General features: G+C 44.8%; 1 protein-coding gene across 2 annotated transcripts in view; it reads right to left on the reverse strand.

Moving 5' to 3' along the window:
- TMEM132D (transmembrane protein 132D) overlaps positions 1–26,161 on the reverse strand; it is a 640,506-nt gene that overhangs the window by 459,981 nt on the left and 154,364 nt on the right. Inside the window, exon 2 of one of the 2 annotated variants that reach the window (XM_060310564.1) lies at positions 6,073–6,949. The exons of the other annotated variant lie outside the window; for it this stretch is intronic. Coding sequence (XP_060166547.1) covers positions 6,073–6,949 — 877 coding nt within the window. The remainder of the gene's footprint in view (positions 1–6,072; positions 6,950–26,161) is intronic. 2 annotated transcript variants of the gene reach the window in all.

Here is a 26,161-nt window from a genome sequence, read left to right on the forward strand (position 1 = left end):
CTCACCTCAAGTCTCACAGAAGAACCTGCTCTCTGGCCCCTCCCTTAACAGAAGGTACATGGAGTGGACTCACGGCACCAGTGACAGCCATTCGATCCCCCAGTAGTTGACAGGTGTCCAGGGCGGGCCAGGTAGTGCATGAGAAAGGAGGAAAGGGCGGTGAGCAGACCGAAGTTTCTGCCCTCCTGCAGCTCGCATTCAAGCGGAAGTAAAAACGTGTGGCAGGTACAACTTAAGGGATTTTCCAGAAAAGCTGGACCCTACCCAGTGTTACCTTCATTCTAAACTGGGAACCTCCCTCTGCGTAAGAGCTGAGTTTTTTCCCGACAGCCAGGATCATAGTTTTTCACTTGCAGGGGCGGTTTTATCCCCGAGGGGACATTGGGAAACAGCTGGGCCCATCTTGGGGTATCAAAATTCGGGGTTGTGTATACAGTGGGTTGAGGCCAGGGATGCCGCTAACCATCCTACTATGTACAGACCGGACTGCCCCTCACAACAAAATATCTGACCCAAATGTCAATAGCTAAAGGCTGAGAAATGTCTACTCTTTTGAATTATAACCCAAACTGTAAAGTCAATGTCCAGAAGCCCTTACTGAAATGAATGAAGGATTGAATAAATAAATACATGAGGGAGAATAAGCAAATTCCACCTGCAGGATTCCAAAAAAATTTAGGTAAATATACCACCCACGACGAGGCAGAGTGTAGTCCCGTAATTGTGAGCTGTGGATCATCACTTCCTTCTGGAAAATACAGTACAGGGAGTGCAGAGAAAAGCAACTTTACAGACGAAAAACCTGAGAAATACCACCCCAGCCAGCGACCACATTTCACATCAACAGTGATTAAGTCAGGGCGGGAGTACGTGTTCTTGATACGATGCAATGAAAATGGCATTTTTCGTTTGTTTGTTCTTGAAAATCCCAATTGGCTTTTATTTCAAGATGATGGGGGAATAAAAAAGAGCACAGAGATACACCTGATGTCTTTGTGCCTTTACCTGTGCTGTCTTCTTTGCCTGAAATCCCTTTTTTTTGGGCCCATAAAACCACTACATAATCAACAAGGACCTACTGTACAGCACAGGGAACTCCACTCAATATTCTGCAACAACCCACATGAGAAAAGAATCCAAGAAAGAACAGACACATGCATATGCACAACTGAGCCATCCCACTGCACACCCGAAACCAACACAACACCGCAAGCCAACTACACTCCAATCAATACAAAACAAAAATCAAATTTAAAAAAAAAAAAAAAAAACCACTACATATTCTCCACTCCCCCAGGGCCAGGTCTTATTGTCTCACGCTCCTGTCCCTTAGACAGGACTCATCTCTCCTTTTTACTCATCTGTGTATTTCCTGACTTCCTCAACAAATGCTTCTTCAGTGGAAAGGTGAGAATAGAGGGAATGATTTTAAACTCTTGTGGTTGGCAGACGAATAAAAACAACACTTTATCTCTGTGCTGTTTTACCCCCAAACCCATTACTTGGGTCTCATCACGAGGAAAACATCAGATAATCCCAACAAAGGGACGTTCTTCAAAAAGTCTGAACCGGAAGTCTCAAAGCTATCAAGACAACAGAAACAAAGCAAGTCTGAGAAGTTAGTCACAGTCAAGAGTAGTTCGAGACATGATGACTAAACGTACGTGATATCCTGGGTGGGAGCCTGGAACAAAAAAGGGGCCGTCGGGCAAAGACTAAGGGGATGTGAATGAGCGTGGACTTCAGTTAATAATAATATGGGTCACTGATTGTGACAAATGAACCATGCTAATGAAAGATGTTGATTACAGGGGGAAACTAGCCACCAGGCACTTGGCATTGTCCTGTACTCATTTCACAACTTTTTTGTAAATCTAAATATATTCTCAAACGGGAGCTTTATTGAGAAGAGATGGAATGGCCTCCTTTCTCTGTCTGCCTCTCACTCCATTCCGCTCCAGAAGCAACTCCCTTAATTCCCACCGGATGACAAACGGAGACGCAGTGCCAGGCACAGATGTCACGGACCTGTGCAGGGTTTCGAGATACCCAACATCATCCTCTTCTTAAAAGCACCCAGTTTTCTCAGGAGGGAAACACTGCCTCCCCGGGATATGCTCTTAGTGAAAGATGACTCCAGGAGCCCACCTCTCATTCTGGAAGCCACACCGGCTCCCTCCCCTACCTCGGGCACAGACAGCAAGTAGGTAGGTGAGCCACTGGGAGCTTCCCAAGAGTCTTTGCACCTTTGATTATAGTAAGAACAGAAGGAACTTCTGAAGGAATTCGTTGTGCCGGGCCGGGGAGGGGTGCTGGGCAAGAAGGCTATTGCATCTACCCCAGGGGCAACTTCCCCCTCCCACCCTGTGCATTGCCAAGGCTAGCGCCCCCGTGCCTTATTAATATACAAAAATATACATCCAACTAACCTTTCGTGTATTTATTTTCTTAGATTAGCAGGCTGGGATTTATGGCCTGCAGCTAAGAATATTATTGGCTACACCAGGGCACAGTTTACCTGAAACAGAATAAGAAGAGATCTTTTCCTGGTCCAAGGCAGGTTCAAAAGCTACATCATTCAAGTGAATCGAGTTCAGGGCCAAACCACCTCAAACCGCCACATATTATTTCTAACAACTGAGATTCCCAAACCACCAAAGAATATCTTTTGAGGCTTACCAACCCCAGGCCCACTTTGTCCCCTTGTCAAATATTCTTACTTTATTCTCTTTCTCTTTTGTTTACAACTCTTTATCTTTGCAAGAATATCTACTTGGTAATGATGCCTTATTCGGAGATGGCCTCAGGTCTGACCACAGTCCGGGCACGAGATTCTTAACAAGCTCTTGAGGATTTAGCATGTAAAACTGTAAAGACTTCAGCCAAGTATATGTATTGGTTAATAATTAACAATATGCCCATCCATCCATTCATTTAACCCATCTAAGCATATCTCTGACTTTGAGAAAAGCACCCAGCATCTGAGTGCCAGGCCTCTTTTCTGGACCTTTCCACCTGCGTTTCCTGGAGTATCAGGGAACCAAGCTAATGCTATGCGAATATCCGGCTTCAGGCTCACATTCAGATCTGACAACCAGACTCCTTTGAAACTGACTTCCTGTGGGAAGAAGCGACCGAAAAATAGGTGGGAAAGATGAGCAAGAAAGAGCTTTCGAGGCCTTTGATTCTCCGGACACGTAATCAGGCGATGGGAGACCTGGGATGCTTCTGCCATTAGCTCTCTGTCGGGGAAGGAAAGGAGACGGGGTGGTGAGAACATGCAAGAAAGGGTACAAGTGCTGTGGGATACTTCTGTTGTCCACTGGAAGGAAAACATTCTCTGAAATTAAAAGGGATCCTTAGATGTCTAAAGAACAAAAGCATTTTGCTTTTCTTCCTTTGTGGAGGTCTGCTTTGGAAGACTCGAGCTCCAGGAGAGAACAGAACTTCTAAGATGACAAACAGCCCCATCCTGGTTTTCCTCTGTGCGACGGTCAATGCACACGCGTGCGCCCTCCCAGCTGTTTTCGTAAATTGCCCTTACGGATCATTTGCGCGACAAAACTTGTTTCCCAGAATGGAAGCTGAGCCCCTGTGTGTAGCCACAGAGTCACCCAGAGATCACAGGCGCAGAAGTGACAGGAAGGTGGCAGTAGGTGGTCAAACACTGTCTGCAGCAGGAGTCCTGTTGGAGGCAGGTAATTTGGTCCCCCCTCCACCCTGGCCATCCTTAAGTGGTGAGGGAAGTCCTGCTGACAGCTGATCTATAAAACATTAGCCCGGCTCTGGACCTCGTTAGCACTGTCACCGCCGGGTCTAGAAACAAGTCACCCTTGCTGAGGAAAGCACCCAAAGATACTTGGCTGGATCCTTCAGGGTCATTTATAGCAGGTGGCCAGACAGAGCAGGCCCCTGCTAATTCTAAATATTTGGAAGCCATGCTCAACGACTGTCAAATGGGCTTCATTAAAAAAGATACACAGTTTCCTTATTTTCCAATTATGACAATTCCAGCTAAAGGCTAATGACATTACCAGATCCAGGTTTCCCTGTCAGCTGTTTTCATAAACAGATAAGACTCATTCCCAATTAGAGCATGTTAAGTATTCAACAGGCACATTATTAATGCCAGCCTTTAACAAGACGGAAAGTGTGCCACTTTACCAACTTAAACACACGTTCATGAAATATTTACCGATTTACTCTTGTCTTAACTAGAAAACTGATTTTTTTAAACACCTTTCTAATTGATGGACTCTGAACACATACACTTTGGCTTTACATCCAAAATTTTCCAATCTTTTGACTTGGAAGTGGAGCCACCCGATCTAGACGCCTCAAAGGTGCTTCTTTCTGAATCTGCAAAGACTTGGATCCTTTAGATCATGTAGCCCAGGAGCAAGTTTCTCCGTGTCACAGCTTGCCGATGACAAGGCAGCCCTCAGGACTCAGAGGAACACCTCAGTGGGCAGTGGACTGTGGCTGGATGCACAGCTATTTGTGAAATTTAATTCTACATATATAACCGATTCCCAAAAAAACCGATGTGGGTATCATCTCCTGGAGAGTTAAAACTTTAAGAGATTCTGGTTCGTAAACCAGGGTCCAAGAAATCAACAGTCAGTAGTTGACAAACAGAAAAAAATGTCGGAATATGAAATCACTTGACTTCCCCTTATTCAGAACCTTGAGTTTCCATCAGCAAAATATTTCTCTATATACACAGCCATCTCCATGAAGAATATTATTTAAGAGCGTTGAGCCCGAGAAAACCAAGCACAGAGCTAGCACACCAGCCCGAAGGTCCACGACCAGCTCAATCTAGGTCTGATTTCTGAAAAACAGAAGGGGGAGACCATGAGGCCTCAGACCCACAGATGTGTTTATGTGCCCTAAATCCCTGTGCGTAATCCCCAGATGCGCCTCCAACCCCAGCCAAAGGTTTTACCTTCCAACAACCAGCCAAGTGCAGTCATGAGGTTAATGCTGTCTATTGGTTTCTGTTTCTTCAGTTGAGATTAAAAGGGAATTCCCAGCACTAGGTCACAATCAACAAAACTGAAACGTGCAAAGTATAAGCAGAAGAATGACTCCTTTCTTAAACTCACCCACCCCTTAACAAACACAGAAAGAAAGAAGTTTAAAAAAAAAAAAGAATGGGAGAGGGACAAGAGGGTGATCGCTACTGGATGAACTTTAAAAACCAACATATAGATGTGTGCCACGCCCACGAACACTCCTGTGTTCAGAGGTCACAAACAAATTGGATTAGATGGTGCTTCAGATCAAGTTTCTGGAGTATGCAGCAGTGTCAGGACATACTTAGTGACCGAACAACACTTACACCAAACAGCTGGTATCATCAGACTCATCTGTGTTTAAAACAAACGAACCAAAAAACCGGTATGAAAATCCAATGAAGTCAAGGCAAGTCGCTTCCCTCCCGTACCACACTCCAAAGAGAAAATGCACGCATCCTTTTTCCCAAAGCTCACCGTACTCACTTTCAGTGCCTCGTCTTTGGTATAGTCTTATGGAAGACACTCGACGACTTCTACTGGATAGCCTTCACACTTTTTGCTCTTTTATATTTTGAGCAGTAAGCTCTATTTCCAGAGAGAAACAAAATGGTAACTTTGAGGTTGGTACCATAGAGCGCACTTAGAACTCACACGTTTGGAAGAGATTTTGAGTTGGCGCAGCTGCATCCCCTATCCTTCCCGACAACTGTCGCCATCCCATTTGCAGGCTGATTTCAACTGTGAGCCATTTATCCTAAAACCTGCTGAGACCCGCCTGAGCCAGGGCAAAGGCAGAACGTCAGCCTCCTCCCGGCTTTTCTGGGATGGCCCAGAAAACCTAGGAATAAGAAGGTCTTCACCGCCCAGCTGCCAACCCGGAGAGATCCAGCTGGTCTCTCGATTTGACAGCGAACACGGAGCCTGTAATACCTGGAAGGATGCTTCTACCCCGGACAACGCTAACACATCTCTCCGGATCAAACAGACAGGGTTCCCAGAAGCGCCCTTTGACCTTGGAGATGCTACAGGGAGATACTCCCAATGAACTCACCTCAGTGTGAAGCGGTCCTCGGTGGAGTTTTTGGAGATGGAGACGGGAAACGTCAGCACATCTCCCTGCCTGACCGTCTTTGGCACGTACTGCACGGCCACGTGGTTGTCCAAACGCAGCTCTCTCAGGGGCGGCCGGCTCGGGGTCTGGTAAAGAAAAACACTGCCGATCCTCTGCAAGGGAGGCCCCGACTCATCGATGTCGCCGCGGCCCGTCCGCATCCCTCCGGCTCTCCTGGCACAGTCTCCGCGCTCGTCCCCGGGCTGCAGGGCGTAGTAGAGCTCCACGGGGCTGCCCTCGGGGGGCTCGGGCGACTTCTTCCTCCCGGCCACCACCGTGGGGGGCCCGAACCAGCCGGCCGGGAGCTCCAGCTGCGCCACGCACAGCCCCAGGGCCCCCTGCAGCCGGCAGGTGCCCCTCACCTCCCGGGTCTCCCGGAAGGCGAACACCCGCAGGCAGGGCAGCCTCTGCGCGGGGCCGGCGTCGTCCCAGTCCCTGCCCACCACGTGGAAGAGCACGTGCACGCGGGGCCGGCTCAGGGAGACCTTGTCCCGCAGGATGTGCGCTTTCAGCTTCCAGTTCAGGGAAAACGTGCTGGTGAATCCAAACGGGCTGGAGGGCAGCATCAAGTCCTGGGGCACCACCTGCTCGATGGCGAAAGGCCCGTAGCTGGCGTTCAGGACGGGGAACCTCTTGGATCTGTAAACCAGAAAGGACTCCACGCGCGACTGCAGACTGGAGTTTCTCATGACGTCCTGGTTGGCTTCCTTCAGGAAGAAGGACACGTCCGCGTGGTGGATGTGGTAGGTCACTGGGAGGTAGGTGGGCAGCGAGGAGAACCTCTGGATGCTCTCCAGGATGCCTCGGCTTGCCACCACTGTCGGGAGGAATTGGGGTTCAGGGGTTAGAAACTCCAGGGCAAGGGTACCAGTATTTCAGACCTCTTCCCCCCCTTTATAAGGATTGCCTTGTCTTTGCACTAATTATGCAATTCTTTATTCAAAAGGTCTTACTTAAATCAACTCGTCTTATAGGAAATATATTTCTTCAAAAAAATTGATGCCACTGGAGTAGACAACAGGCATCACTGGCCATGCATAGAAGCTAAGTGTGCAGATAAATAAATTTCAAATCATGCCTTTAATTGTCAGCTAGCGGTCCTGGTGCCCTCAGGAGGCGATGGGTTATGCCTAAGACTTGTTCTCTTTTCGTTAAAGGGAGAGATGCTCATGGGAAAGGTCTTAAGAATGTGCTGGCATCCAACAGAGAAGGGCATTCCCGTTAACTCAACCAGATGGACCAAGATTGGACACGAGAATGACTTTCTCAGCATGTGGTTTGAGGCTGTGTCCATATCCTACCCAAGACTATTTTATGTTCCACCAGATACACACGCTGCACGTAAGGACTCACTGACCATCGGGAAATGATAAAAGGATGTTAAGGTGGGCAATCACATATCAGTTGGACATCACATACTTTCCTGGGGGTTAAGCTGAGAGATGGAGAGAAAAGACCCCGGAAGGATAATGCTAGGAGGAAACCTCCAGAAACAGATGAGATGGGCTGACGACGTCATGTCGGGTCCATGTGTCCCTAGAACCCAAGAACGAAGGGAAGCCCATCACTCATCCTTCGTAAAAGCTATGTTGACCCCAATGCACAGAAAGCATTCTTTTTTTTTTCTCTCCTTACTAAGCATATCCCTCCCTCAGGGGGAACATTCCAAAATGTTATTCTTACATTGTGCCTTATATTCTGGAAGAAAAACACAGACACAGAAATTACATAATTCAAGACTCAACTTAACAGGCTTTAGAAATGGAAATTATTGGCTCTGGGATCACTGACTTTCTAGGCAAAGCTCCACAAGATATCTGAAGCCCTTCTCATTAGTCGCCCTGTAATTATCACTGGTTCTTTTGCAGTAAAAGCAACGGAAGCCCTGACACTGATCGGGCCAAACTGTTTCAGAGGCTCACGTGAGCACACTTTCCGATGCACGACGCCTACGTGAGCCTGGACCCCTCTTGGCTGTTGTCTGTGAACAGAGAAGGAAGCAAAGGACTCAGAGAACAAGGGGTCTTGACTGTGGCTTTGCTGCACAGATCTCGAGAGAGAGCAGGCAAGTCACTGAGCCTCTCTGCCTCTCCTGGACTGCTCTGAAGTAGGAGGGCACCAACCAGAGTATGGAGGCCCCCATCCAGTTCTAACAGTGCAGGACACTCAGCTGTGGTCCATCCTGCTTCTGGACAAGAAGCCAGCTTGACATACACGCATCCCGAGTTGATGGACAGCCCCGAGGGAAGGGCTCCCTCAATTCCATGCCATCACCCAACTCAGGCCAGGCTGAGCGCCCCAGTTCAGCAACGAAGGTGTCTACGGCCCTGACCCATTTGAAACTTCCAGTATCTGAGCAGTTTCGATTCACCCAAGCGGCGATTTCATATGATTCAACCTAATACATCAGAAATCCTTTTTCAAACATCAGAATATCATAGACCTCACAAGAGACCTCATTCCTTTATCAGGACTACATTTTTCTTAACGTTCCGGAAATCCCTCAGGATTTATATTTTCAATAAACGTGTATTGTCACATGTGAGTGTTTCGTGAAGCTGAAGCAGAGGCAGTGAGTTTCGTGCGCATGTTCAGGGCTGAAGCTTCCTCCTTCATCCCATCTCTGGGTACCACTCCCCTCCCCCACTGTGCTGGCTACACTCCTGTGACTGCTCAGGCTGCGTCATAAATGTCACTTCTCTGGAATGCCTCCTTTGACTGCATGATTCTGCGTTTCTATGCACCAGCGATGTCCTTCTGTAGATCTCATACTTCCCCATCACAGGACTTCATGCTCTTTCTGTAATTCCCTTCATGCCCCAGTGGGTTATACGCAAGTGAGCAGAGATGACATATGAGCCTTTTCTCTGTTTTATTCATCATCCTTAGAAGAGCACCCGACAAACACTAGCTTCTCAGTAAATATTTGAAAAATGAATCAACAAATGAATTATGCTTCCAATATTATAAAAGCAGATTATATTTTTACACCAGGATTTTATATGCTGTCTCCTCCGCTGCCATCACTCTATAATTAGAATCCTCCATCCTTTTATCCCATGAAGAGCTCCACGTAATCTTGGTGATAAAAGACCTACATCCATCACACAGTGCCCCCTGATTCTTTTTTTTCTTTTTTAATGTCACTGGAGTACAGTTGACTTACAATGTTGGGTTAGGTTCAGGTGTACTGCCAAGTGTTTCAGTTATACATATACATGTATCCATCCTTTTTCAGATTCTTTTCCCATTTAGGTTATCACAGAATACTGAGTAGAGTTCCCTGTGCTACACAGTAGGTCCTTGTTGGTTATCTGTCTTATATATAGTGTGTGTAGATGTTCATTCCAAGCTCCCAATTTATCCCTCTCCCCACCCCACGTGTCCCCTTTGGTAACCCTAAGCTTGTTTTCGAGATCTGTTTTGGTTTTGTAAATACATTTTTTAAAATAATACAAATGAACTTATCTACAAAACAGAAACAGACTCACAGACGCCCTGATTCTTATAAATGCATCTCGGCACCACTCGGGTTGCCAACACACCAGCCTGTCATTCATTGTAGACACTGCTGAAGCCAAACAGCCAGGTTATAGATAGTCAAACATTAAAACCAGACACCAAGGCTCCGTGAACTTTCCTGCTGGAACACCTGGCCCCTATTTGAGTACATCAAACTTAACCGTGCAACTAATTACATATTCCAAGGGCAGTGGCTGTGGGTCCTCTGACTTTATTTGGGAAAGCAACCAGGGGGACACCATGGGCACCATTCAAAGGGAAGTCATTTCTAAGCTTCATTCCACGAAGAGCCTATTTGTCTTTTCGCCTGGTAACTGACCTACACGTTTACTGCTTAAAAATGCTCCAAGTTGGGGGCTTCCCTGGTGGCGCAGTGGTTGGGAGTCCGCCTGCCGATGCAGGGGACACAGGTTCGTGCCCCGGTCCGGGAAGATCCCACGTGCCGTGGAGCGGCTGGGCCCGTGAGCCATGGCCGCTGAGCCTGCGCGTCCGGAGCCTGTGCTCCGCAACGGGAGAGGCCACAGCAGTGAGAGGCCCGTGTACCACAAAAAAAAAAAAAAAAAAAAAAAAAAAAATGCTCCAAGTTGACCTAAAGCTAGTGTTATTTCCTTTTTCTGTCTTTTTTTTAAACAAAATTCAAAAAATAATATTCCACCATGCACAGAATAGATTAAGAAGTAAAATTTCACCTCAAATCCCCACGGGGGTGGCTATTATAACCTACGAGCACCAATTCCACATAAAAAAAAGAGCAAGGTATCAAATAAGAAAGAAGTTGCACGTGGTAAATCGCACTTAACCCACTAAGAAAAAAAATGACATTTGATTTTGGTGCTGTGACTTTATATGCTTATTTGAAAGAAAGTGATGTGTTCCCATCGTTAAGCAACGCAGTGACCTCATAGAGATTTTCTATTAATTTACCATTTTGAAAAAATAATTTCCCCTAAATAATACTTTTACGAAACCTGAGAAAGACGGTGATTTGAGCACAGACTTTTAAAATTTCCCCTGAGTGGACTCAAAAGCAGTAACTAAGGGAATATAGTAATGAGTAAAAATCTGCGTCTGTGTTGAATATTCAGTGCAAATTGCACGCCCTGGCCTGGGAGAATTCCTGAGAAGTTACATGGGATACCAATGCCTCATGCAGAAAACACAGCATGGTGAGGGTTGCCAGATACAACATACAGGAAACCCAGTTATGTTTCCATTTCTAATTGACAGAAACGTTGCATGGGGCATGCTTATAATTAAAAACAAGAACAAAATTTGTTGTTTATCTGAAATCCAAATGTTACTGGGCACCCTGAATTGTTGTTGGCTAAATCTAGCATCTCTAAGCATGACATCATAAAAGAAGACAATAGCCTGGTGGAACTACCTTGATATTTCTAAGAGCAAAGGCCACTGTATCCCAGGGATGCCCCGCGCTGGGTAACGTACCTGATGCCGGCTGCTGACAACATCTGTAATCGGCTGGACTGAAAGACTCAGGAGTGAGTCAGACCACACTGTGCAGAAAACCCCAGAATCAGGGCCTCTTGCTAATGTGGAACAGGAGGTACGACACAGCCTCACTGTGGACTGAGTCCAAGCCAAAGCAAAATAACTTACAGGAACCTGGTCCCCAGTGCAGCAGCTGCGCCAAACTGAGAGAAGGGACAGTACCAGGAAAGCCAGTGCATCTCCGTGCTGCTCAGGCTACTGCATCACCGATATGGGAATGCAGGGCCAGCGCCCTTCCAGGTGGACGTTTCATGTGCAGCTCTAACAAGAGCAAGTGGAAACCAAATGGAAAGAAGAGGAACCCACTCCACTGTGTCAGGGAAATTCCAAGGCACTAGAGGCTACCCTCATTCAAGGACAGCTAGAGAGAAGGCAAATACAGACGAAAAACAGAAGGAGAATAAAATGTTTGTTTCATAAATAAAAACTGCACCATCAAAGAAGGGCATTTGAAAGAGCCCTGAAGAGACGGAGGAACAACAAAGCTTTGAAGGGTAGTTACCACAGAATACTGATGTATATTTTACACAGAATAACCTCTATGCTCTCGCTAATCAAGAAAATCCAGGACCCTTGTTATTTTATAATGAAATAAGACTAAGATGGAAGAAGATATGGCAGTATTAAAAGTAAGGGATTTAAAATGGTCTCAGAAGCAATAAAAAAGATATGAAAAAGGAGAAAATTGAATTTATCCTGTGAAAAAGAGAATTTTGAAGCTTTCCCTAAAGCTAAATGGAAAAGACAAGAAATGAAAATGATGATCGGTGGCAGGCTGCAGACATGACCCACATTAGATATATATGCAGATAACAGGGCTTCTAAGAAAAAGAGCAGAAAAATGCAAAAGAAGCACCATCAAAAGACAATCGAGAAAGGAAAACAGTCCTGGGGCAAAAATAAATAAATACTTCACTGAATTCCAAGGAAAACTGGAAACACCACCTTTTAGGGATTTCCTAAAGCCATTTCTTAATGTCAAGGATAAATAAATAATTCTATAAGTGCTTATTTAAAAATAAAACAAAAATTCAAAACGAAAAAAATCAAACTGGCCTCAGTTGGATCTACTATACAAAATTAAGTCTTAAAAATTTCCACAAATCTGATGGAGAATGTTCAAATTGAACAATGCCCTAACCTAGAGATTTTCCTGATAATATGTGAGGACAGTAGAAAGATGCAAGGCTACATCCTATCTATCCTTCCTTAAGAAAAAAACCCCAAAACACTGAAGCCTATTATTCAGGCAGCCAGGAGGTGTTTAAAGTGTAATATTCAGGAACAGGAAAGTCATGACATAAACATGAAAACATTTAAGCACCGAATAAATTCAAATACAGTTTTAAATGTAGGCAAAACCAACAAGGTCAAAATAGTTATTGATCAAAGAAAAACCATAATCCAAACATTTTGTTATTTAAAAATCATAAACTTGGTAAAAATGCCAAAAGAAACATGAAAAGAAAAAAAGTAAAAGGGTACTAATTTTGTATATCCATAGAAGTGGCTTTATTTTTGTCTATGGTAACCAAATAAATATATATTTAACTATAATTTTTTACAAGTTTAAAATCAGGCTGTTTGGCTTACAAATTGGGAAGGGAGAGAGAGAAAGAGAGAAAACAGAAACAGCTCATTGAGTGATATATTGAAAATACAGAACACAGATCATCAAGAAAGAAAAATGATAAAAAGCATAAAATATGATGAAAGGAGTAAGAACAAATTTGTTAATTATGACACTAAATATAAATGAGTTAAACTCTCCTGTGAAAAGACAAACACTGTCAGGATGACTCAAAAATTATAAGACAATGAGTTTAAACTGTCTGCAAGAGAACTCCTAAATAAAGTGACTGAGAGATTTAAAAAAAAAAAATCTGAGCATAGACATTCCATAGCGGGTAAAAAAAAAATAGCACAACTTTAATATCAGAGGATAAAAAGTAAATTCAAGAGAAAAAATAACCACCTGGGTTAAAGGTCTTAATTTTCATGGAAAGATACAATTCATAATGCATGTATAGTAATAAATACTTTAAGCAAAAATATATCTCCAAAATTAATATAACAAATCTCTTAAAGTTACAAATGAAAAATGGATAGTAACAATCTTTTTGGAAAATATTATATACCTCCTTTCCCAATCTCGACTTATGAAGGATGGAAAAGTAAGTAAGGCTAGGAAGTTATAAATAATATAAATTATGAGGTTGTAATTTCTACAAAGGATACTCTTATTTATACTCTTCATGGACTCTTGCCAAACATCATATACAAAGCCACAAGAAAACCTTTAAAAAAAAAAATCACAAAAATAACTTAAATTGTATTCCATGATTCCATGAGCATATGCAATCAAAATATAAATCAATAACAAGAGAAAAATAGAAACACTGCTCCCTGCTTGGAACAAAAAACTACTAAATGGTTCTTGGATAAAGAATAAAAAGAAAGCTTTTAATTACACTGTATTTACAAGATACTGATAGTGACAACAGTGCATATCAAAACACATGTGAAGCAGCCAAGGCTGTAGTCAAAAGCAAATTCATACAACCTCATACATGAATCTCATACAGGGGAAACCCTGGCGCTTCCCTGTTTCCTGTGATCTTGCCGGGTCCCAGGTGAATGTGTCAGAGATAAGAAGGAAAGCGGATGGCGTTACTGAGAGCTGGGACACACTACGTATTCTGTGAGCTTCACTGCGTTCCTGAAAGCCCAGACTGAGATGAGAAGTATGCCTCTAGGAACTTGGATTAGAGGTTGTTCAAGACACAAAGCCTAATCAAAGTGCCTAACTGGCTCAGCTCACTCCCCTGGTTCCCTCTTACTCCTGGGTACCGGGGCTGCCCTATGCAGAGATGAATAGTCAACTGTCCCACCCGACCCCCGACACATGCTCAGCTGATGACTTGTACTTCGGAATCCACCAGAAAGGAACTCTCTCATCTTCCCTCCAGCAAATCTGACAGCAACTTAGAATTTGCTACCCATCTTTGCCTATGATGACAAGCATCTCCTTTTCCTTCAAAAATCAGTCCTTAAGGTCCAGCAACTTTTCCTTCTCAAGCTTCCACATCATCTACTTCTCCCTGTCAACTGGATAGCTCATCGCAGTATAAAAACCTAGTATACTCAGACCTCAGAAACAAACAAAACTGGCCTTTGGCCCTGAATCCTTTTTTCTCTACCACCTCATCTCTCTGCTTCTCTGTATACACATATGTAGGTATAGAGTCACTATTATAAATATGCCTTGTACCTGTTTATATTTATGTCAACGATCGTAGACAGCTCTGTAAACATGCATGCACACACAGACGCACACACAGTGTTGTCTATGGTCACTGTCATGGGCCATATAGTGCCTCCCGCCAAAGATATCCACAACCTAACCCTCACCTGTGAATACATGACCTTCATGGCCTAAGGGACTTTGCCAGTGTGATTAAGTTAAATGTTTTGAGATGGGAGATGAGCCTGGTTTATCCAGTGGGACCAATGTCATCACAAAGGTCTTTATAACAGAATGTCAGGAGGTCAGAGAGGAAGAAGATGCTTCTTTCTGGCTTTGAAGATGGAGGAAGGGGCCATGAACTAGGGCACTGAAGCAGCCTCTAGAAGTTGGAAAGGCAGGGAAACGACTGTCTTCTGGAACCTCCGGAAGGAATGCTGCCTGGGGAATAATTTTAGACTTCTGACCATTGCCTTTCTCTTTTAATGATTGGAAGTGTCATTTACGTTGTTTTGTATTATTTTCCCCCTTTTGTAGATAAGGTAATCGAGAGTCAAAGGGACGGACAACTTGACCAAGGTCACACAACCAGTCAGCGCCCAGGGGGGACTGGAGAAGGTAGGTCTAGGGCAACGGTGGCTGGACCTGGCAGGCAGGTACAGACTCGCAAGAGCTGACTCTATGCATCTCCTTCCAGCTCCACATCCAGTAACTTCAGGTGGGTAGATGTCAGTCGCCCATGGTGGGAGTGTTTACACTATGGACACTGGCAAACCCTACAGACCAGGTGTCCATCCTCCCTCCCATCAGAGCCAGTGATTAAACATTGATCCTACTGGTCTGCTGCCTGGGCTTGAACTCGCCACATTCCACTGTGATCCTATCAACTTTTTCTGTTATCATTAAAAAGACTTCCTTGGCTCGCCAAGGACTCCCATGTGAAATTTACATTCTGTAGCTCAACGTTCAGAATCTCTGAGTATATTCACAGCCACCCTCCCTCCCCAGCTTCAGGATCTTGCTATCTGCCGCATCTAACCTACGCTCCAACCAGACTGAGCGGTCATTCATCAAGTGCAACCCTAGGTTCCCTCTTCTGCTGCTCTCACCCTCCGGGTTGTCATGCTCTCTCCCCAAAGCAAACCTCTAACAGGAAAATGGCCATTTGTTCTGGAACACTGCATATGAGGGCCTCCAGATCTACGAAGCCCTCCCCAAACACCCCAGCCAAATGGGGTCTATGTCTATGCAGCATTTTGATTTCTCCTTGGATGTGTCGCAACTTCTGCTTTGTATCGCAGTTAAGGGAGTTCGTTTTCCCCACTAAATTATTTATTTAATGATAACACTTACTTCGTTCTGGACACTGGTCCATACTCTTAGAATGATCAAAGAATGTAATACTCCCAGCACCCCCATGCGTTAGGTGCTTTTTATCATCCTCATATCACAGTGAGGAAACTGAGATCCAGAGAGGTCAAGGGACTTGCCTAAAGTCACACAGCTGGTACATGGCAGAGACAGAATGTCAACCCAACGGCCTGGCTCCTTTAGCACTAAGCAATGTGACCCTCAAGGAGGGATTCAAGGACCCAGCCCTGTTGTGTTCACCTTTTCATGCTTTTGCCAGAAGGTGGCTTGAGTTTCAATGGCACCATGCTTGATTAATTCCCAGTGGTACACAGAAAAACGTGTTTTTAAAAATTGTAATTAGCCGTGCACCTCTCTTAATAAATACTGGAAAAATATAATTCGTACATCAAGCCCAAGAGTCGCGGTTGTTATAGCTGAGGCTGACACAAGAATAGGTACTTTTTGGTGACTGGTCTACAGAGGCTGCTTGAATTTCAGGTCCAGGGCTTTCAGGACCTGCTCTTGCAGCAAAAGCTGGGAGATGACATGTGTGATGCCCCCAGAACCCAGCACAGAACTGAACACATTTGGGGGGCTTGTCATGTACTCTTTAAGTGAGAAAATGTTAGCTCCGGGGAAAGACACAGGTTGTCCCTTGGGATTTGTGTCAGGAAAGGGACACTTTTTGAAGACCTTGAAAAGAATTGCATCCCTTTTACCCCTTCCCCCCAGAACACTGCGGGGGGGGGGGGGGCGGATAAAAGTATAGGAGAAAGGTCCGTTTACAGAGGTGAACACATTTACTTTATCCACGTGGTTCTTAATTTGCTTCTAAAACGCTGAATTTGTTGATTCCGATATTTCAGAAGGGAATCTGTCTTCCTTTCTCAAGCACATCTTCATACTTTGAATGACTGAGGAAACTGGCATCTGACTGCAGCTTCCCAAAGGAGCCTGACAACTAAAGCACGTAGCCAGCGGCAAATGCAGCAGATTTAAGTGTGAGAAGCCCTCTAGCTTCAAGAATAATTTGTTATGAGAAATGTGTTGGGAGGCTGTGGAGTTCTCTTAAAAGATACGTTTCCGTCTTTATTCCTCCTGTCATTCGTGGCACGAATAATTGTGCCAGGAGCTGTCCGAGGTGCTGGAGAGACAGGATTAAACAGAAGGGATGATATCCCTATCCTCGCGAGGCTGACATCCTCGTGAAGAGGGAAGATTTAAAAACACAAGTAAAGAAATAAACTCATGTAATGTAATTTCATGCAGCCGGAAGAGCCATGGAGAAAAATAAACGAGGGTGCACCGATGGAAGCATGGCCAGTCAAGCAGACCTGTAACCTGAAATAGAGAGGCTGTAAGGAGAGTTATACGTTCCCACATACATTCATCATTTTTAGTCCCTGTCGGCCTTTACATTTCACTAGCTAAATGCAGAAGCCTGGAAATAAAATGGAAATTCAGGCAGTCTTAACCAGGGGCTTTCCACCCCAGGACTACTGAGGATAATGCTCTATTGTAGGAGGCTGTTTAGTGCATTGTTGAATATTTACCAGCATCCTTGACCTCAACTCACTAGATGCCAGTAGAACTCCCTTGCCCCGTTGTGACAACCATAAATGTCTCTAGATGTTGCCAAATGCCCCTCAGGGTAAAGTTGCCAGATAAACACACAGGGCATCCATTTATATTTTAATTTCAGGATGATAACGAATACTTTTCTTAGTGTAAGTACCAAACATTGCATGGGACATTCATGGTTTATTTGAAAATCAACTTTAACTGGACATTTTGTATATTTATCTGCTATACCTGGCAACCCTAATTGGGAAGCAAAACCATTCCTATTAGGGAACCATCACTCCAGTTTTACAATTTAGGAAATTGTACGTATATATGCCATGTACGTATGTAGGCAGGCACGCGTGTCAGTCATGGATATATATGTTGAAAGGTCACATCAAATGCTCTGACCGTCCAAGGTAGTGAAGGCATAACCACAGTGACCTTCCGGACAAAGTGAGTGTAGGAGACCCACTTAGATGAGACTCTATTAGCAGGGTCTGAAAATAGAGATAAAATTCATGTCACACTCAACATGGTATCTTTTTCCTCACAGACTTGACACAGAGCTTTTAATACCGCAATGAACAACGCTGCCCAGAGTTCAGTCATAGCTACACTCTCATACAGGGCTCATGTGAAAGCGTAATTATGGTCATATTCCCAGGAGATGAATACCTGGAGATACCTAGTACCTTCTCAATACCTCAGAGAAGCTGCAGTTCCCTTTCTCTCTGCCCCATTCATTGCATGCCTTGGAATCTATTCCTAGACATAAAAAAATAAAGAAATGCTCAGAAAAGTTTATATTGTTAGGATGTTCGGCACAGTGTCAGGCTTAAAGTGAAAAATTAGCAACTAAATATCCAGCAAAAAGTCTACATAACCATGACACACCTATTCAAAAAACACTGACAACACCAAGAGCTGGTGAAGATGTGGAGAAACAGGAACTCTCATTCAGTGCTGGTGGGAATGCAGAATGGTGCAGCCACTTTCAAACACAGTTTGGCGATATCTTATAAACCTAAACATACTTCTTCCATACCATCCAGCAATCACACTCCTTCATATTTACCCAGAGGAGTGGAAAATTTATGACCACACAAGAGCCTGCACAGGAGTGTTTCCAGCAGCTTTATACATAACTGCCAACCTTGGAAGTGACCAAGAGGTCCTTCAATAGATTAATGGATAAACAAATTTATCCATTAGTACATGCAATAGTGAGAAGGAATCACATGTTAGAAGAGGGACAAGAGAGAAGGGGTCTGATTCCCAGGTGACCCCAGTGCCGCCGCATTAGCTTGGATGTTTACGCAAGAGAGAATCGATTTCTAGTTTGTTTCAGCCACTGTTATGTTGTAGCTTCTGTTACTCACAGCTGAACCTAATCCTAGTTTTAAGACAGAGTCATATCTTTCTGAACTCTGTGTTCCAGCAACGGGCTCTCCATGTGTGGCCCCGCCCTGGCAACTTCAACATCACCTAAGAATCTGTTAGAGATGCAAATTCTCAGGCCCCACTGCAGACCTACTGATTCAGACACTCTGGTTGGGACTGAGTAATCTTTGCTTGCACAATCCCCAAGGGATTCTGATACACGCTACAGTTTGAGAACCACTGTTCTAGTCAATTTCCATAAAATGCTTCTGCTACGTAATGTGCAAACATGCATGTAATGACTGCAAACATACATAAAAATCCATCTGCAGAAGAATTTTTTGGGGTTGTTCAAATGGAGATCCCTCTTATCCCAGAGAATTTTTTTCCTAAGTAAAAATCGCAAGACTACTTCAAGAGCTCTGGGCTCTTAGGAAGAAGGGGGGGATGTCATTTTTTTAAGACGTGACCAGCCAGGTATCCTAGACAATCTGATTTAAGAAAGCCTGGTCCCATCTACACCTGGCACGTTTCACTTGCGCTTCTGCATACAAATGCCGTAGCTACTCTGATGCTCTTACCTGGTAACTGTGACTGAGAGGGAGGTGGGTGAGCTCCGGCCATAATTTTTGAGGTTGCAAGGAATCAAACACAGAGGAAAAAATTAAAAAACCCTCCTGCTGTCACTGGGTGCTTCTCACCCTCTGGCCGTCATCGGAATCACTCGAAGGGCTTGCCGTGCTGGGGCTTCACTGCAAAGCTTCTGATTCAGGAGGTCTGGGGTGGGACCCAAGAATTTGCATTCCAACAAGTGATACTGATACAGCTGGTCCAGGGGCCCCACTTTGAGAACTACATACTTCCTGCATCCTAGGCCTGGAAACTCACCTGAGAACTGTCCATATGGGTAGACAAAAAAGATACCTTGAGATGCCCTGGAAGGCCATGTACAAAGTCCTGCCTGACAAGGCTGTGGCCTCTGTCACCGGCTGTGGCATTCCCCCCACCCCGGTCTACGTCCCTCCGTGCACACTGCCCTTCATGCCTTTCTCAAACGCACTAAGCTAACTCCTGCCTCAGGGCCTTTGCACTGGCCCCTTTGCTACTCCTTTTACGTGGCTAAGTCTTTCTCCTCGTGCAGGTCTCAGCATTAGAAGCACCTCCAAGTGGCCTAAAGTCGCCCTACCTGGTCACTGCCTCATGCCCTGCTTAGTTGCTTCCCATCTTAAATGGTCTTTTCTATTTGTTTTCTTGATTAAACCTGAAGACCGCTCCTTCTTTGTTGGGTCCTTGGAGCAGAGATCTGACTCGACGTGTTCACATCTATGGGTTCAGGACCGAGAATAATACCAGAGAACAGAAGGACACTAAGTAAATGTATGAATGAAAGAAAAAACAAATGGATAAATGAAAGGATGCTGGGCAAACAACTCGAAGCCAACCTCTCTGACTCAGGGTCAGCAGCTCATCACCCCCAGACTTGCCCTTGAGATGGTCGTCGCTGCTGAACCTTCCTGAAAGCCCGATGAGATAAACACTAGTGAGGAAGATGCCACCTGAATACAGAGCACCGATTTCATTTCTCATATCTGACCTCATGACAACGCCTAAGCACCCCCGACGGCCGGATACACATGCTCGGTATGTAGGGAGAGTTCTTCATTAAGTTGCTTATATTAAAACTGGCAGGGCTTCCCTGATGGCGCAGTGGTTGAGAGTCCGCCTGCCGATGCAGGGGACAAGGGTTCGTGCCCCGGTCCGGGAAGATCCCACATGCCGCAGAGCGGCTGGGCCCGTGAGCCATGGCCGCTGAGCCTGCGCGTCCGGAGCCTGTGCTCCGCGGCGGGAGAGGCTGCAGCAATGAGAGGCCCGCATACCGCAAAAAAAAAAAAAAAATCATAAAAATAAATAAATAAAATAAGCTACAAGGATATATTTTACACACGGGGAATATGGCCAATATTTTGTAATTATAGAGCATAACCTTTAAGAATTGTGAATCACTATATGGTACACCTGTACCTTATATATTATTGTACATCAACTATACTTCAATTTTTAAAAAGTGGAGGAGTGAGGCAGAAGTGGAGGTCAGGATGATGGGACAGGAAAGGCTCAACCCACCATCACAGATGCTGAAGAAGGCGGCAGTGAGCCAGGAGCCCAGGAATGCAGGCGGCTTCTAGAAGCTGGAAAAACCAAGGAAACAGATTCTCCCTGAAAACTTCCAGAAGGGAATGTAGCCCCAATGACACCTTGCTTTTAGCTCAGTGAGACCCGTGTCAGGCCTCACAAATTTGTGTTATTTCAAGCCACTAAGCGTGCGGTGATTTGTTACAGAAGCACTAGAAGACTAACACAGCTGCCAATGATGAATTAACAGGGGGACCAATCCACATGGTCATAGCATCTGTTTTTCAGGGACATTCAGCATCCGGAGCTATGAATGGAGCAGGTAAACACTTACGTGGAATTCTGCTAGGTCTGCAACTAACATGCAAGACATCTTTGCGTTAATCAGAAACGTGTCCCTCTTTCCAGGCCAATGGTCTCATGGCAGCCAGCACAGCTCACAGAGTGCAACACAGACTGGCCTTTAGCTCCACGAGTCCTCTAGCACGGGAACGCTTGTGCAGTGCACAACCTGAACCACCACACACGGCAGCCCGGAGAAGGGATCATGCCGCGCGCCTTCATCACAGAAAGCTACTTCTCTCCATGCAGAAGAAGAAACTTAATCTGCATTCTAGAGAAGAGGGGCACTTGGTTTCTTATGTGCTATGCAGGAGACACGAGTTCGAGCCCTGCTCCGGGAAGATCTCACATGCCGCGGAGCAACTATGTCCGTGCACCATAACTACTGAGCCCATGTGCCACAACTACTGAAGCCCACGCACCCAGAGCTCATGCTCCACAACGAGAAGTCACCACGAGAAGCCCGCGCACCGCAACGAAGAGTAGCCCCCACTCGTCGCAACTAAAGAAAGCCCGTGTGCAGCAACAAAGACCCAACGCAGCTAAAATAAATTAAAAAAAAAAAAAAGTGTCTCTGCACATAAATGGGTCAGGTTGCATATGCCCAAGTGTTTGGTTACGTGTTGCTTGCTTGTTTGTCTGTTTTTTTGAAAACTGTCAGAAAATCCAAATCTAAGCAACTTAAGTAAGCAATTTCTTTTAGCGTAAAATCTAAAGGCCCCAGAGGCATCAAAAGTCAGAGTCCAGGTACACTAGCACCACCATCTCTTGTATCTGTCTCCTCCAAAATGAATGGACCTGTTTTCAGGGTGGCTCACTGACGCTAGCAACCCCTATAGCAGCTCCTGGCTTATCTTCTCCCAGGGTCCAACCCAGTGAAAATAGGAGCTTCTCTTCCTTAAACAGTTTAAAATCCCAGGTCTGTTGATCATTGGCCCAATGTGGGTCATGTGCTCGTGACTCAGCCAAACACAGTGCTCAGGGAAATGGAATAGGCTACTTGGCCCGGCCTGGGCCACATTTCCGCCCTGACACGGGCGGAGTCATCCCCACATGTCCCTAGACTGAGGTGCTGGGGCAGGGGTACAGGAGGTTCCCCAGAGGACGTCAAGGAGCTAATAAAAACATTAGTGTCTGCTACATCATGTTGCTGTGAACAGTTAAAGTTTTATTCCCAGTTGAAGTACCTAAAACTGGAACAGGCCTGTTGTCCTTATTTTATCCACTCTGACATTCACACTTTTGCACTTCGGTTTCTCTGAAATCAGTTTACTTATAAAGGTCCTTTTTACAGGAAAAGTGAGGAAGAGAAGGAAGAGAGAGAAAGTAATGTCTTTTGCGAAACGTCAGGCACTTTTTATTTCTGATATTGTTGGGCGCTCCTGTAGTACGAGAGTAAGGAGTTTATTATCCCCATTGAGCAGTTAGGAAAATTAAGGCTGAGAGAACTGAAGATGTTCAGCCCACCGAGTTTGAAAGTGCCCGAGCCTGGATTTGAAGGAGGCTGTCTGATTCCCGAATGTGAGCTCTTTACCTCTAATATGCCCAGTTTCACAGCAAAATGGGGATTGATTTATGATCAAAGTACTAGTTGGGGTATTAGAAAGAAGTAATTTCCTTTCTACTCATCTCTGAGGATAAATATAAGTTAGAGAAACCACCACACCCCAACACACACAAATTGTGAATTTATTTTCCTCCTAATTTATGTCCTTTTAGTAAGACGAGGAATAAACAGCCAATAATTAACTCATTTTCTACCACCATTTTAAGAAAAAAAAATTAGAACATGAAAATCAGGCAGTGAAGGGAAAGTTAAGAAAACAGGCTCTAGGTCAGGTGGCCCGGGCTTCCGTCCAGTATAACCATTTGCTAGCTTTCTGTCTTGCTCGCTGTGTAACTTTGGGAAATCATTTAATCATTTAATTAAATTAAATTTAATCATTTAAGAAACTTTTTTTTAAATTAATTTATTTTATTTATTTATTTTTGGCTGCATTGGGTCTTTGTTGCTGCACTCAGTCTTTCTCTAGTTGCGGCGAGAGGGGGCTACTCTTCACTGGCGCAGGCTTCTCACTGTGGTGGCTTCTCTTGTTGCAGAGCATGGGCTCTAGGTGCACGGGCTTCAGTAGTTGTGGCGCAGGAACTTAGTTGCTCCGTGGCATGTGGGATCTTCCCTGACCAGGACTAGAACCCGTGTCCCCTGCATTGGCAGGTAGATTCGTAACCACTGTGCCACCATTAAAGCCCCATTTAAGAAACTCTTATCCTCAGTTTCTTTATCCCTAAAATGGGGATAATAACAGCAGGTGCCTCATACAGTTGTTAAGAAAACTCCATGAGTTATTTCACGTAAGTGCTCAATACACGAGTTAGTATATTATAAATATGACTGTTTTCAGAAATGGTAATCTGGCCATTCTGTTGAAAACCCACCAGAAGCCACCGACATATTTAAGACATAGCCTAAAAAAATAAAGAGGTGAAAATTTGTTAGATCCAGCTCAGTTCCATAATAGAAAAATGTATTTCCTTGAATGGAAACGATGCTTGAGTCTGAAAACAAAACGAGAGGCATGCCATGATTTACAACACAATTACAAAATATTTTTCAGTAGTTCTCTCTCGAAAGGTCGGAATCCAGATGAATGACAGACACAGGGAAAATCTTAATGGTTTATTTATTTATTTATAAATTTATTTATCTTTGGCTACGTTGCGTCTTCGTTGCTGCGCACGGGTTTTCTCTAGTTGTGGCGAGCAGGGGCTACTCTTCATTGCGGTGCGCGGGCTTCTCATTGCGGTGGCTTCTCTTGTTGCGGAGCACGGGCTCTAGGCACACGGGCTTCAGTAGTCGTGGCTCGTGGGCTCTAGAGCACAGGCTCAGTAGTTGTGGCGCACGGGCTTAACTGCTCCGCAGCATGTGGGATCTTCCCGGACCAGGGCTCAAGCCTGGGGCCCCTGCATTGGCAGGCGGATTCCTAACCACTGCGCCACCAGGGAAGCCCAGCGGTTTATTTTTACCATCAGATATTTCTTCATATAGGACACGTTTCTGTGAGCCTCCTGAAACATACAGTGTTTCCCATAAGGGAAAAAGTGCTTTTTAAAGCACCGAGTTCTATAAACGTCGGGTCGCTGAGATGCTCTGAAAATGACTCCGTGAAGTTATTTACTCTACCAGAAAGTGCTTATTTGAGAGCCCTGGGTCCTTCTGTGAAGTATGTGCCTAAAACACTACTCACCATCATTTCAAACTTTTGATCAAACGTTATGCCCCTCGGTGACAAGTTTATTTCACGCTGACAGAGGAAATACCTCGTTCTAAACGTATGTCAGTATTTTTTAAACAGGGCTTTGGAGACTGACTTGCACGTTTGTTTACTGCCTTCTTCAAAGCTATTTAATGGCTGGAATTTGCCAATCAAATTTTATAACCAGTGGTCTAAACCCATTATACCTCCCACCGACACACACACACACACACACACACACACACACAAGTGTCAAGTGGGCCATTAAGGAAACACAATCAAGAATACAGTAAGTGCTCTAATAGGACTAGATTTTGGAGTCATCCTCAGTGTGGAATGGACCCACGTAAGATGTGTGATACACCATGAGTTAAAGACAATGCTTTTGTAAAACGTTGCACATGTGAGTGATGTCAGGCCAACCTCAACAATTTTCTAACTTAAAGTGTTGACATGACTCTGTGATGGTCCTGGTAACTGAGATGTGTAAAGAACAGAACCACACCTAGGACTGTCCTACTCACTGAAGAATCCAATCACACGAGAGCTACATCCGCATAGAGCGTTGCGTGGAATCTGACAGGAAACAAAAGGAGGGCAGGATGCCCTGATGCTGTCATGTGACAGGGAAAAACAAATCTCACTCCATATGGGATCTGTTTCTTTTACTTTAACCTTTGTATACTATTGCTTTTGCTACAAGAATGCTGCTTATAGCCTGAAACATACAGGAGAACCCATTCTCAAGGCTCTGACCTTTAAGAGTATAACAATTTTCCACTCATACAGAGAGAAAAAGTTACAGAACAGAGAATAATATTTGCCTTGGAGATTCACCTGAACATGGTGACCTGACCTACATGCACAGCTGCAAGAACAAAGGATTCCAGCACTAAGAAGTTTGCAACAAACGACCATGCCCCTCCCTCACGTGGCTTTTAAAAATGCATTGCTGAAACCCTTTAGGGAGCTCAGGGTTTGGAAGCACGAGCCACCCGTCTCCTTGCTTGGCTCTGCAATAAACCCTTCTCTGCTCCTAACTCCAACCTTGCTGTTTGCTTCACTGTGCGTTGGGCGTACACACTTGCATTTGCTAACAGTCACCTTCTCTTGATGCCCAGAAATGATCCATGTCACTGTGTTTCTAAGAACAAGAACCTAATTAGGGTCCTGCCCAGAGAGGAGGGGCCATTCTAGTGGGTCCTTGAACCTTACTGTTGGAATCTAGCTGGGAGGGGGCGCTCCATGGCCAGTGGGTACTCTGCTGATTCTCCCAGATGAATCTCCTAATCCCTCCCCAGTTGGTCACTGAGAACTGGGTCCCGGGTTTGTCAGCTGGGATGCTTCAGTGACAGATGACTATACAGGATGGGAGTGAGACGTGCAGAACCTCAGACCCATCGTGCATCCTGCACGTATAGACCCTCAGAATAAAGTCCTGATGGTGACACGGATGTGAACAACCATCATAAATGCATCCCATGAGAGGGCGCATTAGTGAGAACCTCTCACCAGGAGGGTCTTCCAACTGGGCTTTCCAGTGGGCCATGCTTCTTATGCAGAACGTATAAACTATGTCACAAACCTGGGTCCCAGGAAATCTAATTTTCTTAATTTGTCTATTAACACAATTTCATTGCCTTTGTAGATCCTCATTCTACCGCGTGGTGTAAACTGAATTCCAGTCCATCTGTAATTTCCCAATGTTGTGTCCAATTTCCCTTGT

Source organism: Globicephala melas, chromosome 13 (genome assembly GCF_963455315.2).
Source record: "Globicephala melas chromosome 13, mGloMel1.2, whole genome shotgun sequence".
NCBI classification, from domain to species: Eukaryota; Metazoa; Chordata; class Mammalia; order Artiodactyla; family Delphinidae; genus Globicephala; species Globicephala melas.